At 43.8% G+C, this 15,766-nt stretch overlaps 1 protein-coding gene across 15 annotated transcripts in view; it reads left to right on the top strand.

The window, feature by feature from the left end:
- LOC112228881 (ryanodine receptor 1) overlaps positions 1-15,766 on the top strand; it is a 72,314-nt gene that overhangs the window by 53,175 nt on the left and 3,373 nt on the right. For 6 of the 15 annotated variants that reach the window (XM_024394607.2, XM_042309648.1, XM_024394604.2 and 3 more), the window contains 13 exons: positions 86-159; positions 708-725; positions 3,581-3,661; positions 3,785-3,873; positions 4,033-4,161; positions 4,263-4,367; positions 6,287-6,304; positions 9,360-9,441; positions 9,545-10,854; positions 10,964-11,070; positions 11,233-11,398; positions 11,531-11,617; positions 13,411-13,698. In XM_024394607.2, coding sequence (XP_024250375.2) covers positions 86-159; positions 708-725; positions 3,581-3,661; positions 3,785-3,873; positions 4,033-4,161; positions 4,263-4,367; positions 6,287-6,304; positions 9,360-9,441; positions 9,545-10,854; positions 10,964-11,070; positions 11,233-11,398; positions 11,531-11,617; positions 13,411-13,698 — 2,554 coding nt within the window. Of the gene's footprint in view, positions 1-85; positions 160-707; positions 726-3,580; positions 3,662-3,784; positions 3,874-4,032; positions 4,162-4,262; positions 4,368-5,218; positions 5,225-6,286; positions 6,305-9,359; positions 9,442-9,544; positions 10,855-10,963; positions 11,071-11,232; positions 11,399-11,530; positions 11,618-13,410; positions 13,699-15,766 lie in introns of all 15 variants that reach the window. The other 9 variants (XM_024394611.2, XM_042309653.1, XM_042309651.1 and 6 more) reach the window with 5 other exon arrangements.

Below are 15,766 nucleotides of genomic sequence, written 5' to 3'. Positions count from 1 at the left end.
ATACTGGAAAACGGAGTGAACAGCTTACGAAGTTTGATTAAAGGTGACTATGTATGCTTAGAAAAGTGTTGGTTTTTCATGGCAGTGTCCTGGACCTGAATGCCTTTGAGAGACAGAACAAGGCAGAGGGGCTGGGTATGGTGTCGGAGGAGGGAACAAGTAAGTGTTTAAAGCTCTGACCGTAAAGGACACTGGTTCCCCACCTTTGCCTCACCTTGCACCACCTTTGCATCCATGTCCTGTCCAGGCAATCACACACACTTGTTCAGTATCAGGGCCTATGGTCACTGAGTGATAGTTCCTCCACTTCATTCCTCATCTTACGAGTGTTAACGAGTAGTAACATCCATCAACTCTGCTGTCCAATAATGATTGAATGATTCGATGTTTTGATCTAACTGTGTAATTTTGTCAGATGTTGATTTGAATTTACAGAGTGTCTGTCTAGTAGTGTATTTTGACCTGCTAATATTTTGTGTTCTTTACACTCAATGTTTATTTGTAGAATATTTTGTAAGTCTAATGTACTTGTAAACTAATTCTAAATTAGAATTGTTGACAATAGACTGTTGTTAACCTCCCCTCCCAACTCCTAAGTGTTCTACTGTTGTCTGTCAACTCACTACCCCTCTCTTTCCCTACCTTGCCATCATTGCGTCCCTCCCTCCCCTCCCCTCTCTCCCATTCCATCCTTTGCTGGTCCTCAGACATGAAGTCCGAACGGGGTAAATGATACCTCTGTCCCTCTGTTTTTCTACCTTTTTCTCTTTCTCTCCCTGTCACCTTCCCTGTCTCTTCATCTCCTTCAGCTCTTTTGAATGATCTCGTGTTGTGGCGCCCACCCCTATTCAATTTCACACTCAAAGGGTTTATGAAATAACTTCTCAGTCATGTCAAGTAATGCCAATGCCGTTGTTTTCTTCAGGTAAATACATGTCTATGTATACATGGCAAACTTATTAAACTCTCAAAGAGGTCATTGCACTAGCAACAGACAGTGACTGAAAAGCATTCTTTCCCCTTGAGTGTCTAACCGCAGATCTACTGAAACTCCGAAGCTCGCCACTATTGCGACTTATAAGAATTCCTGAGCACGGAATCAGCGCAATATCTCAATCCATTGATCTCTCAAATTCACCCTTAGTGTTGACTCGCTAACCCTGGTCCCTGGCCATGATTCCCCGATAAGCCCTTTGTGTCTGCTTACATGACTTACGCTGTAACCCCCCCAATGGCATCAACCCTCGTATTTACCTTGCTCGGACAGAACACCAAACTCTGGCCCTAACCTACACTCAGGGAAGTTAGAGGAGTATAGCAGGTCTGTGCTGCATGACTCTGTGTTTCTGCATGCACTGACTAAGGAACTGAGGGGAGTGAACTTCTCCATTGCGTTGTATGTCTGTATACTGTGATGTCCATTGTACCTATCCATGTTGATGTGACCATGTACTTTTATCTGTGCATACTGTGTATACAGTGGGGCAAAAAAGTATTTAGTCAGCCACCAATTGTGCAAGTTCTCCCACTTAAAAAGATGAGAGGCCTGTAATTTTCATCATAGGTACACATCAACTATGACAGACAAAATTTGCATTTTTTTTTCCAGAAAATCACATTGTAGGATTTTTTATGAATTTATTTGCAAATTATGGTGGAAAATAAGTATTTGGTCAATAACAAAAGTTTATCTCAATACTTTTTTTATATACCCTTTGTTGGCAATGACAGAGGTCAAACGTTTTCTGTAAGTCTTCACAAGGTTTTCACACACTGTTGCTGGTATTTTGGCCCATTCCTCCATGCAGATCTCCTCTAGAGCAATGATGTTTTGGGGCTGTTGCTGGGCAACACGGACTTTCAACTCCCTCCAAAGATTTTCTATGGGGTTGAGATCTGGAGACTGGCTAGGCCACTCCAGGACCTTGAAATGCTTCTTACAAAGCCACTCCTTCGTTGCCCGGGCGTGGTGTTTGGGATCATTGTCATGCTGAAAGACCCAGACACGTTTCATCTTCAATGCCCTTGCTGATGGAAGGGGGTTTTCACTCAAAATCTCCCGATACATGGCCCCATTCATTCTTTCCTTTTCACGGATCAGTCGTCCTGGTCCCTTTGCAGAAATACAGACCCAAAGCATGATGTTTCCACCCCCATGCTTCACAGTAGGTATGGTGTTCTTTGGATGAAACTCAGCATTCTTTGTCCTCCAAACATGACGAGTTGAGTTTTTACCAAAAAGTTATATTTTGGTTTCATCTGACCATATGACATTCTCCCAATCTTCTCCTGGATCATCCAAATGCTCTCTAGCAAACTTCAGACGGGCCTGGACATGTACTGGCTTAAGCAGGGGGACACGTCTGGCACTGCTGGATTTGAGTCCCTGGCGGCGTAGTGTGTTACTGATGGTAGGCTTTGTTACTTTTGTCCCAGCTTTCTGCAGGTCATTCACTAGGTCCCCCCGTGTGGTTCTGGGATTTTTTCTCACCGTTCTTGTGATCATTTTGACCCCACGGGGTGAGATCTTGCGTGGAGCCCCAGATCGAGGGAGATTATCAGTGGTCTTGTATGTCTTCCATTTCCTAATAATTGCTCCCACAGTTGATTTCTTCAAACCAAGCTGCTTACCTATTGCAGATTGTCTTCCCAGCCTGGTGCAGGTCTACAATTTTGTTTCTGGTGTCCTTTGACAGCTCTTTGGTCTTGGCCATAGTGGAGTTTGGAGTGTGACTGTTTGAGGTTGTGGACAGGTGTCTTTTATACTGATAATAAGTTCAAACAGGTGCCATTAATACAGGGAACGAGTGGAGGACAGAGGAGCCTCTTAAAGAAGAAGTTACAGGTCTGTGAGAGACAGAAATCTTGCTTGTTTGTAGGTGACCAAATACTTATTTCTGGATTTTCTTTCTCATTCTGTCTGTCATAGTTGAAGTGTACCTATGATGAAAATTACAGGCCTCTCTCATCTTTTTAAGTGGGAGAACTTGCACAATTGGTGGCTGACTAAATACTTTTTTGCCCCACTGTATAGTATACTGTGTTTTTTCCGTGTTTATGGACAACTGTTTCTGTACGTGTTTTATGTATGTGACGCTAATGGTGTTTGATTATGTGTATAAAAGTGCAGAAGTTCTTATCGTTGCTTGTTGCTGTGAATGTGCTTTTTACACGCCAACCTCTTGGCCGGGATTCCCAGCAAGTGTTTGAGGTTTCCTGTTTTGTAGTCACACAGCGAGCAACCCCGGTATCCAACTAAAACGGTTGTTCGTCTATGTTGCCAAGGGGATCAGGACGATGGACGGTCTGTAAGGAGGTCACTGCAGCTCTTACTAATGCGATTACCCAGACGTGATGGAGAGCTGTGCAATGATCATCACACTCATCTTATTGCTGCAAGCTTGTGTGCTGCTGACCATGGCGCGCACAGGCTAACACTCCGATGAATGGCGCAAATTGTCTAGTTAGCCTCCAGCCTACACTGCATACAGATAGAGGCAGCCTTGAACCCCCCCTTAAAGACTTCCAGTATTCCTAGAACTAGTTTGATGCTCTGTCCCTTCGTCTCTCCCCCTCCCAGGTGAGAAAGTCATGGCGGATGATGAGTTTACATGTGATCTGTTCCGCATGTTGCAGCTGCTCTGTGAGGGCCACAATAACGGTGAGAGGAATTATGACAATGGTGTTCTAGTTAAGGAACGACAGATTTATCATTGAATCAGGACTTGAATCATGACTCGCTGTAATGTCTTTGAGTGGATTCTTACTGTGTGTTTTGTCTCAGATTTCCAGAACTACTTGCGGACACAGACAGGCAGCACGACCACTATAAACATCATCATCTGCACTGTGGATTACCTCCTCCGACTGCAGGTACTGGGACTCTGACTATTAACACATACCTGTTAGAGGTGTCCTGTTATCCCTTTCACCTTGCACATATTTCACACTCTCTCTCTCTCTCCACTTCTCCTCTCGCTCTTTGCTTCTCCTCTCTTCTCTCTTCTCTTTCTCTCTCTCTACTCTCTCAAGGAGTCAATCAGTGATTTCTACTGGTATTACTCTGGGAAAGATATCATTGATGAGCCAGGCAAGAAGAACTTCTCCAAGGCCATGACAGTGGCTAAACAGATCTTCAACAGTCTGACTGAATACATCCAGGTGAGTATAAACCCATTCATCTGTACAGCATGTAGATGACTGGATGTTACTGGGTATGGTATGTGTGTGACTGTACCTGGTGCCCCCCCCCTCCCCCTCAGGGTCCATGTACAGGCAACCAGCAGTCTTTGACCCACAGCAGGCTGTGGGATGCAGTGGTGGGCTTCCTCCACGTCTTTGCCCACATGATGATGAAGCTGGCACAGGTACAAGCTGCCTACTTCAACACATACTGTACCCATCTCTCACCATACAAAACACCGCCAGCAGCATTTAGAAACCACAAATGATCTACCATAAGCAAACATTGACTTGTTGTGCATGAGGAAATGACACAGTTGAAATATCACACACATGTATCTGATATATTCTCGTGCAAACCTGTGTGTAGCTAGTATACACTGCTTGCTGTGCACAACATACACGATCAGCTTGCAAATGCACCTACAAGATTGTGGTTTCACAATCAAAAGTGATCTGTGTTACCTCTGCAGGGGTGAACATTTGTTATGAACTTACACTTGACTGCCAACTTTGCACTTGACAAACACTTCAAGTACACAACTTGAATTATTTTGTTGCATTGTTTGAGTCTGTCATTTCTATAAAAAAATATATATATATATTTATGGTAGAAGTAGAAAGTGAATCTGGAATGGTGAACTAAATATTAGTGTGATGCTAAAACCTCTGCTACATCAAAGTGTCCGCTCTTACTCCCCCCTCCTCACAGAGATCTCCTCATGCTCTCTTTTACCTGACATTCACACAAATGCACTGGCTTGCAGACATACCACCTATATGACTATGGCAGTGGTAATTGAAGAGATGAACACCATATTTGTATCGTAGTTAGTAGATTGGTAAAAGTATATGTAAAGTACTTAGCGTTACGTATATTAGTGATGTCATGTCAGTACATAACACCTTGATAGAAGTTTAACAGGAAAAACCAAAGTACTTTGAAATGTAGCACTGTCTTTGCGTTCTTTCTCTGCTTACAAAATGGTATATGAGATAATGATTATGTAAACTGTCTTTCACATGGTCTATGCAGGGTAAAGTATGTATTCATTTGATTTATCTATCATTGACGTGATTTGAGTGTTTACCAGTTTTTTTTTTTTTCCTGATTCATCCCTGGTTTCTTTTTTTTCCCCCCCCGGTTTGTTTTATACTCACCTGCCTTTAAAGCTGGAATAAGAACTAGAAAAGTACTCATTGTTTTTGTAATGTAACATCCAAAACAATTAAAACAACTGAAAACAACCTACTGCGACAATAAAAGGCAGAGGTCCACATTGCTTTATTTGGTTAACGCAAAGTGCTTTATAAAATGACATTTACTAACCTACCTGCTGTATATTGGATTCTCATTCCAGACTTTACTCAACTTCTTTATTAAAGTGGCAATCAGCAGTAGAATCAATAACGAAGCGTTTTCCCTGCCCCGTTTCAGGTAAAAAGCTGAGGGAAGGGGCTGGAGAAATGTAACCACTCTCAAATTCATAGACCGAGCTATGGATGCAAGGATTGACCATACATTATATCAAAATGACAGGTTTCACCATGTTTTTGTTTACATTTACATGATTCATTTAAATAAATTGGATGTAGCAACTGCTGATTGCCCCTTTAACGGTCTGCATTAGGCATAGTAACATGAAAGGCTTTAAAGCAGGTGAATGTAAAGCTAACTGAGAAAAGAGACAGCCCTTTAACAATCCCTGATGGAGCATACACTGTATTAATCTGCCCCTTTGTGTGACCTCATTTATGACTTGGATGACCTCGATACACAGTAATGGATGGTTGGCTGTATACTGTTCACTTCTGACCTGATGCTTTCTGACTAATTCTAACTTTGCCCCGGAGTTGCATGCTACTCTCTAGTCTTTCTGTGTTCAATTAATATTCTTTTTCACTTTTTAATAGTTTTTCAACTAATGTTGTTGGCCAAAACAAAACAAAAAAACAAGTGAACATACAGGTTCTCTTGAATTGTAAGTTCCGTACATGTCAAATGTAACTTGATGTGTGTGTGGTACTTTTTTTCTTTTTTTCTCCTGATTTGTTAATTGTTTATGGTGAAATATTTTAAATGTGTGTCTCAATAAAATGCAAGCAAAGGATCATCTTCAGGGTAAGGTGATATCCCTTTAACCTTCAGCTCCTTATGTCTTAACATGGAGACATTTACTCTAATGGCAGTTTCGTACTAGTTCATCATGTATTTCTTGGAGTACATATAGGTAACCGCCAAAAATAAAGGAAACACCAACATTAAGTGTCTTTTAAAGGGCGTTGGCCACCAGAACAGCTTCAATGCGCCTTCGCATACATTTCTGGAACTCTATCAGAGCGACGTGACACCATTCATCCCATGATAAATTCCACCATTTGGTGTTGATGGTGGTAGAAAACGCTGTCTCAGGCACCGCTCCTGAATCTCCCATAAGTGTTCAATTGGGTTGAGATCTGGGGATTGAGACACACACGATATAAACCCCCTATACTCCTGTGAGACCCCTCTTTCAAAGTCACTGAGATCTCTTCTGCCATGGTAGCCAAATTAATGGGCAACTGGGCATTTTTATACATGACCCTAAGCATGATGGGATGTTTTATTTGTTTTAACTCAGGAATCACACCTGTGTGGAAGCACCTGCTTTCAATATACTTTGTATCCCTCATTTTGTCAAGTGTTTCCTTTATTTTGGCAGTTACCTGTATATACAGCGCAGACCCCAGATGACGTAGAGGAGTAGTTATTTAACCACTGTGGGTGAATTTATCTAAGAAGATATAGCATGACTCTCAGGAGTAGTAGAGCACATAGTCGGTGGGAAAGGACATTTTAGATTTGGAGACTCATTGTGCTGGTGAACTCATTGAATACCCTTTAATGAAAGGTGTTTGCACTGAAATCCAAACCATATGGGTTCAGGCCATCCCACTACTGTCATACAGCATGAATACTTCTAGATTCCATTGGCATAAGAATTATCTTCATTATCATTATAAGTCTACAGGCCTAAAATGTTCTGTACAGTGTCTTGAAGAAGTATTCGCACCCCTTGACTTTTTCCACATTTTGTTGTGTTAAAGTCTCAATTTAAAGTGGATTACATTTAGATGTTTTGTAACTGGCCTACACACAATGCCCCACAATGTCAAAGTATGTTTTTATGTTTACAAATGAAAAATGAAAAGCTGAAATGTCTTCAGTCAATAAGTATTCAAGCCCTTTGTTATGGCAAGCCTAAATAAGTTGAGGAGTAAAAATGTGCTTAACTTCCGGATCGGTGTCCCTTCCATGGGACGGTTGAGCTAACGTAGGCTAATTCGATTAGCATGAGGTTGAAAGTAACAAGAACATTTCCCAGGACATAGACATATCTGATATTGGTAGAAAGCTTAAATTCTTGTTAATCTAACTGCACTGTCCAATTTACAGTAGCTATTACAGTGAAAGAATGCCATGCTATTTTGTTTGAGGAGAGTGAACCATTTTGAACATGAAAAGTTATTAATAAACAAATTAGGCACATTTGGGCAGTCTTGATACAACATTTTGAACAGAAATGCATTGGTTCACTGGATCAGTCTAAATCTTTGCACATACAGTGCTGAAATAATACATTATGGCTGTTCTCTTGCATTTCAAAGATGGTACAAAGAAAATACAAAATAACGTTTTTTTTCTTTGTGTTATCTTTTACCAGATCTATTGTGTTATATTCTACTACATTCCTTTCACATTTCCATACACTTCAAAGTGTTTCCTTTCAAATGGTACCAAGAATATACATATCCTTGCTTCAGGGCCTGAGCTACAGGCAGATTTGGGTATGTCATTTTAGATGGAAATTGAAAAAAGGGGCTAATCCTTAAGAGGTTTTAACAAGCCACATAAGTTGCATGGACTTACTCTGTGTGCAATAATAGTGTTTAACATTATTTGTTTAATGACTACCTCATATCTGTACCCCACGCATACAATTATCTATAAGGTCCCTCAGTCGACCAGTGAATTTCTAACACAGATTCAACCACAAAGACCAGGGAGGTTTTCCAATGCCCCACAAAGAAGCAGACATTAAATATCTTTTTGAGCATGGTGAAGTTATTATTTACACTTTGGATAGTGTAATACACCCAGTCACCACAAAGATACAGACTTCCTTCCAAACTCAGTTGCCCGAGAGGAAGGAAACTGCTCAGGGATTTCATCATGAGGCCAATGGTGACTTTAAAATAGTTACAGAATTGAATGGCTGTGATAGGAGGTAACAGGATGAATAAACATTGTAGTTATTCCACAAGACTAACCTAATTGACAGAGTGAAAATAAGGTGAGCCTTTACAGAACAAAAATATTCCAAAATCCTGTTTACAACAAGGCACGAAAGTAATTCTGCAAAAAATGTGGCAAAGCAATTAACTTTTCATCCTGAAAACAAGGTGTTATGTTTGGGGCACTGAGTGCACTCAGCATATTTTCAAGCATAGTGGTAGCTGCAGCATGTTATGGGTATGCTTGCAATTGTTAAGGACTGGTGAGTTTTTCAGGATAAAAAATAAACAGAATGGAGCTAAGCACAGGCAAAATCCTAGAGGAAAACATGGTTCAGTCTTCTTTCCACCAGATACTGGGAAATGAATTCACCTTTCAGCAGGACAATAACCAAAACACAAGGCCAAATCTACACTGCAGTTGCTTACCAAGAAGACAGTGAATTTTCCTGAGTAGCCGAGTTACAGTTTGACTTGATTCTGTTTTGAATAATTATGGCAAGACCTGAAAATGATTGTCTAGCAATGATCAACAACGAATTTGACAGAGCTTGAATAATTTCTTAAAGAATAATGGCCAAATGTTGCACAATCCAGGTGTGGAAAGCTCCCAGCAAGACTCACAGCTTTAATCGCTGCCAAAGGTGATTCCAACATGTATTGACTTGGGGTTGAATACTTATTTAATCAAGATATATTAGTGTTAAACTTTTTATATATATATATTTTTTGCAATTTAAAGTAAATGTCCTTCCACTTTGACATTACAGAGTATTTTGTGAAGATCGTTGCCCAAAAAAGACAATTAAATCAATTTTAATCCCACTATGTAACGCAACAAAAAAAGTCAAGGGGTGTGAATACTTTCTGAAGGCACTGTATGTGTTTGTACTGTCTCATAGGATTCCAGCCAGATTGGCCTGCTGAAGGAGCTACTGGACCTCCAGAAGGACATGGTGGTTATGCTGCTCTCTCTACTTGAGGGTAAAAAGGAATTTTTATGACAATCTTTCTGCTGTTTCTGCCCTTTCTCTTTGATTTCTCTCACCTTCTTTATCATTTGCCTCCATTTTATGCCATGTTTCAGGTAATGTGGTGAACGGCACCATTGCCCGTCAGATGGTGGACATGCTGGTGGAGTCGTCCAGCAACGTGGAGATGATCCTCAAATTCTTTGACATGTTTCTCAAACTGAAGGACATTGTGGCGTCAGACGCCTTCCGTGATTACGTGACCGACCCCCGAGGGTTGATCTCTAAGAAGGACTTTCAGAAGGCAATGGACAGCCAGAAACAGTACTCTCCCTCTGAGATCCAATTCCTGTTGTCCTGCTCAGAGGCCGATGAGAATGACATGATCAACTTTGAGGAGTTTGCCGACCGCTTCCAGGAGCCAGCTAAAGACATTGGATTTAACATTGCAGTGTTGCTGACCAACCTGTCTGAACATGTCCCTCATGACCTCAGGCTGAAGAACTTCTTAGAGCAGGCAGAGAGTGTACTCAACTACTTCCGCCCCTTCCTGGGCCGTATAGAGATCATGGGTGCCAGCAGGAAGATAGAGCGTATTTACTTTGAGATCAGCGAGGTCAACCGCACACAGTGGGAGATGCCTCAGGTCAGAGAGTCTAAACGACAGTTCATCTTTGATGTTGTCAATGAGGGGGGCGAGTCGGAGAAGATGGAGATGTTTGTCAACTTCTGCGAGGACACCATCTTTGAGATGAACATCGCCTCCCAGATCTCAGAGCAGGAGGAGGAGAAGGAGGAGGAGGATGATGATGAGCCGGCTGAAGGAGGAGCTGAGGCAGGAGGAGGTGGAGGGGGAGATGAAGAGGGCAATGGAGAGGAAGGAGAGCCAGAGTCCAGCTCTGCCTTTGCAGACTTCATCAACAGCTTATTGAACTTCCTGAGTATCTTCACCTTCCGTAACCTGCGCAGGCAGTACCGCAGGATGAGGAAGATGACCATCAAGCAGATAGTGGTGGGTCTGGCCACCTTCTTCTGGACTATCCTCATTGGCATCCTGCACTTCATCTACAGTGTATGTAAGGGCTTCTTCCTGCTCATTTGGCAAACTCTCTTTGGAGGAGGCCTGGTGGAGGGAGCCAAGAACATCACAATGACAGAGATCTTGGCCAGTATGCCCGACCCCACCCAGGACGAGGTGCACGGGGACCTGCCAGGGGAGCCTAGGACTGGGGAGGAGCAGGAGGCAGGAGGGGTGACTGACCAAATGGACACAGGCGGTGGAGAGGAGGAGGAGGAGGACAAACAAGACAAGGAAGGTGGGGGGCCTCCACGCATTGATGCTCCAGGAGGACTTGGTGACATGGGAATTGAGGCCACTGTTGAGCCTCCTACTCCTGAGGGTACTCCTTTGACCAGGAGGAAACAGGTGAGGCACCTTTCCTATTTAATGCAGAGACTAAAAAGTGCATTGTGAGCTCTCCAGTAAAGTATGTCTACATTCACTTATACGAATGAGCTTTTCTTGTGGTTTGCAGCAACCAGAGGAGGGTGCTGCTGCAGCTGCTGATGGCCAAGCTGCTGAACCTGCTTCTGCTCCTGCTCCTGCCATAGAGGAGCCCCCTCCAGAGCCTGAGAAGGCAGAGTGAGTACCTCAGGCCATCTTCCTTCATGTACAGTAGGTACACCTGTCCTGCCTCCCTACACTCTCCCATCCCCTTTATTAACCAATACTGTACATGCGTTCATCTTTTGGTGTTTGTAGGAACATGCTATAAACCAAACACCCCATTTACTTAATTTTCAGCACTGAAAATGGAGAGAAGGCTGAGAAAGAAGCTGAGACCAAAGAGGAGGAGAAACAGGAGGAACCGAAGGAAAAGAAGGCCAAGGATAAGAAAACTAAGAAACAACACAGGGAGCAAGGGTTCCAACTCTGGACTGAGCTGGACATCCAAAGAAATAAATTCTTGGTTAGACATGGCAATTCAACAATTGCTTTCCTCTCATAGTTTTTGTGACTTGCTGATGTGGCAATTTGGATACTGTCAATTCCTCTGTACCACCTGCGGTTTAATACAACGTTTTGTCTCTTTCTTTCCCAGAACTACCTCTCTCGGAACTTTTACAATCTGCGTTTTCTGGCACTGTTCATTGCATTTGCTCTAAACTTCATTCTACTCTTCTACAAGGTGAACAAATTCTTACAGGTTATATATAAAAAATAGCTGTCACTTGAAATACACAATATATGCAAAAGTATGTGGACACCCCTTGAGAAATTTCCATTCCTGCTATAGCTACCCCGGTCAACTATAAGTGCTGTTATTGTGAAGTGGAAACATAGTACAGTAGGCTACACAAGCCTACCATTTGATTTGAAGCTCACAGCGGGACCACCGAGTGCTAAAATGCGTAGCGTGTAAAAATCTGTCCTCCTCAGTCGTAACACCCACTAACGAGTTCCAAACTGCCTCTGAAAGCAACGTCAGCACAAGAACTGTTCATCGGGAGCTTCATGAAATGGTTTTCCATGGCCGAGCAGCCGCACACAAGCCTAAGATCACCATGCGCAATGCCAAGCTGGAGTGGTGTAAAGCTGGCCACCATTGGACTCTGGAGCAGTGGAAACGTGTTCCCTGGAGTGATGAATCATGCTTCACCATCTGGAAGTCCGACGGACAAATCAGGGTTTGGCGGATGCCAGGAGAACGCTACCTGCCTCAATACATAGTGTCAACTGTGAAGTTTTATGGAGGATGAATAATGGTCTGGGGCTGTTTTTTCATGGTTCAGGTCACTTAGCTCCAGTGAAGGGAAATCTTTACGCTACAGCATACAATGACAGTCTAGACGATTCTGTGCTTCCAACTTTGTGGCAGCAGTTTGGGGAAGGCCTTTTCCAGTTTCAGCATGACAATGCCCCCGTGCACAAAGCGAGGTCCGTACATAAATGGTTTGTGGAGATTGGTGTGGAAGAACTTGACTGGCCTGCACAGAACCCTGACCTCAACCCCATCGAACACCTTTGGGATGAATTGTAACGCCGACTGTGAGCCAGGCCTAATCGCCCAACATCAGTGCCTGACCTCAACCCCATCGAACACCTTTGGGATGAATTGGAACGCCGACTGCGAGCCAGGCCTAATCGCCCAACATCCGTGCCTGACCTCAACCCCATCGAACACCTTTGGGATGAATTGGAACGCCGACTGCGAGCCAGACCTAGTCGCCCAACATCAGTGCCTGACCTCAACCCCATCGAACACCTTTGGGAGGAATTGGAACGCCGACTGCGAGCCAGGCCTAATCGCCCAACATCCGTGCCTGACCTCAACCCCATCGAACACCTTTGGGATGAATTGGAACGCCGACTGCGAGCCAGACCTAGTCGCCCAACATCAGTGCCTGACCTCAATCCCATCGAACACCTTTGGGATGAATTGGAACGCCGACTGCGAGCCAGGCCTAATCGCCCAACATCCGTGCCTGACCTCAACCCCATCGAACACCTTTGGGATGAATTGGAACGCCGACTGCGAGCCAGGCCTAATCGCCCAACATCCGTGCCTGACCTCACTAATGCTCATTGCTGAATGGAAGCAAGTCCCCGGCCGCAGCAATGTTCCAACATCTAGTGGAGGCTGTTATAGCAGTAAAATGGAGAAAAACCCATATTAATGGCCATGATTTTGGAATGAGATGTTTGATGAGCAGGTGTCGACATACTTTTGGTCATGTAGTGTATCTGACCATCATTTGATTTGTTTTATGTGTGATACCCTCTCCAGGTGGGAAGTGACATGTGGTTGTATAGTGTTCTGACCTAAACATTACAGATAACCAGGGTTTTAGATTTTTTAATTCAAAGAACTTCCAGAATTGACTGCCTTCAATTGGAAGTGACCTCATCCCTGCATAACACGTCAAGTGTTAAATGTTCAAATGCATCTGTGTTGTGTCTCTGCCTGTGTCCATTGTTCAGGTGTCGGACAGCCCCCCTGGAGAAGGTGATGAGGTGGAGGGCTCTGGCATGTTTGAGGGCTCGGGGGTGGGGGCGCTGTTTGAGGGCAGTGGGCTGTTTGAGGGCTCAGCAGAAGATATGGAGGGATCTGGTGGGGATGAAGGAGGAGACGAGGAGGAGGAGGAGGAGGGCCCAGTCTACTTCTTCTTGGAGGAGAGCACTGGCTACATGCAGCCCACCCTCACATTCCTGGCCGCCTTGCACACAGTCATCGCCTTCCTCTGCATCATCGGCTATAACTGTCTAAAGGTAAGGTTCATGCAATAGTAGATACTACAACTACTGCTACTACTACCATACATACATACATGCATGCATGCATGCATGCATACATATACTACTACTACTACAGTGGAGGCCGCTGAGTATCAAACATACCATTCCATTCACTCCATTCCAGCAATTATTATGAGCCATCCTTCCCTCATCAGCCTCTACTGTATTACTACTTCTACTACTACTACATACTAATCAAATCAAACTGTATTAGTCACATGCTCCGAATACAACAGCAGTTACTATTTTGAAACAAGGAGTTTCTCATATACTCACTATACGTTTCTCATATACTCACTTCATATGAGCAGATTTATAACATTGCTGGCCAAGAATGTTACATGAGAATGGAAGTTTGCATTAGCCATCCCATGGTTTTTGTTTACACGGGCAGCCCAATTCTGATCTTTTTGCCACTAATTGGTCTTTAGACCAATCAGGCCTTTTGCCAATAATTGGACAAAATATCTGAATTTGTCTTCCTGTGTAAACACAGCCATTGCATATAAAAAATAAAACATTGCAGCACCTTACAGTGAAATGCTTACTTTACGAGCCCCTTACCAACAATGCAGTTTAAAAAATACGGATAAAAATAAGAAATAAAAGTAACAAGTAATTAAAGAGCAGCAGTAAAATAACAATAGCGAGACTATATACAGGTGGGTACCGGTACAGTGTCAATGTGCGGGGGCACCGGTTAGTTGAGGTAATATGTCCATGTAGGTAAAGTTATTAAAGTGACTCTGCATAGATGATAACAAGAGAGTAGCGGCGGTGTAAAAGAGGAAGGGCAATGCAAATAGTCTGGGTAGCCATTTGATTAGACGTTCAGGAGTCTTATGGTTTGGAGGTAGAAGCTGTTTAGAAGCCTCTTGGACCTAGACTTGGCGCTCCGTTACCGCTTGCCGTGTGGTAGCAGAGAGAACAGTCTATGACTAGCGTGGCAGATTGTTGTTGTCAACCCTTACCACCTGGGGGCAGCCTGTCAGGAAGTCCAGGATCCAGTTGCAGAGGGAGGTGTTTAGTCCTAGGGTCCTTAGCTTATTGATGAGCTGTGTGGGCACTGGTGTTGCACTCTGAGCTGTAGTCAATGAACAGCAATTGGCTGTCTCTTTTGTCCAGGTGGGAAAGGGCAGTGTGGGGTCCGATTGAGAATGCGTCATCTGTGGATCTGTTGGGGCGGTATGCGAATTGGAGTGGGTCTAGGGTTTCCGGGATGATGGTGTTGATGTGAGCCATGACCAGCCTTTCAAAGCACTACATGGCTATCGACGTGAGTGCTACAGGGTGGTCGTCATTTAGGCAGGTACCTTTGCGTTTTTGGGCACAGGGACTATGGTGGTCTGCTTGAAACATGTAGGCATTACAGACTTGGTCAGGGAGAGGTTGAAAATATTAGTGTAGACACTTGCCAGTTGGTCCGTGAGTGCTCTGAGTACACACCCTGATAATCCGTCTGGCCCCGCGGCCTTGTGAATGTTGACCTGTCCAAAGGAAAGTGTGATCACACATTCGTCTGGAACAGCTGGTGCTCTCCCGCATGCTTCAGTGTTGCTTGCCTCGAAACGAGCATAAAAGGCATTTAGCTCGTCTGGTAGGCTCGCGTCACTGGGTAGCTTGCGGCTGTTTCCCTTTGTAGTCCGTAATAGTTTGCTAGCTCTGCCACATCCGACAAGCGTCAGAGACGGTGTAGAAGGATTCAATCTTAGTCCTTTATTGACGCTATGCCTGTGTGATAGTCCATCTGAGGGCATAGCGGGAATTCTTATAAGCGTCTGAATTAGTGTCCCGCTCCTTGAAAGTGGCAGCGCTAGCCTTTAGCTCGGTGCGGATGTTGCCTGTAATCCATGGCTTCTGGTTGGGATATGTACGTACGGTCACTGTGGGGACGACGTCATCGATGCACTTATTGATGAAGCTGGTGACTGAGGTGGTATACTCCTCAATGCCATTGGATGAATCACAGAACATATTCTAATCCTGTAGTGTAGCAGCCCCGTCATCTGACCGCTTCCGTATTGCGCGAGTCACACTACTA

The sequence above is a fragment of the Oncorhynchus tshawytscha genome, linkage group LG30 (assembly GCF_018296145.1).
Source record: "Oncorhynchus tshawytscha isolate Ot180627B linkage group LG30, Otsh_v2.0, whole genome shotgun sequence".
Taxonomy (NCBI): Eukaryota; Metazoa; Chordata; class Actinopteri; order Salmoniformes; family Salmonidae; genus Oncorhynchus; species Oncorhynchus tshawytscha.
This window is presented reverse-complemented; position numbering and strand designations above follow the sequence as displayed.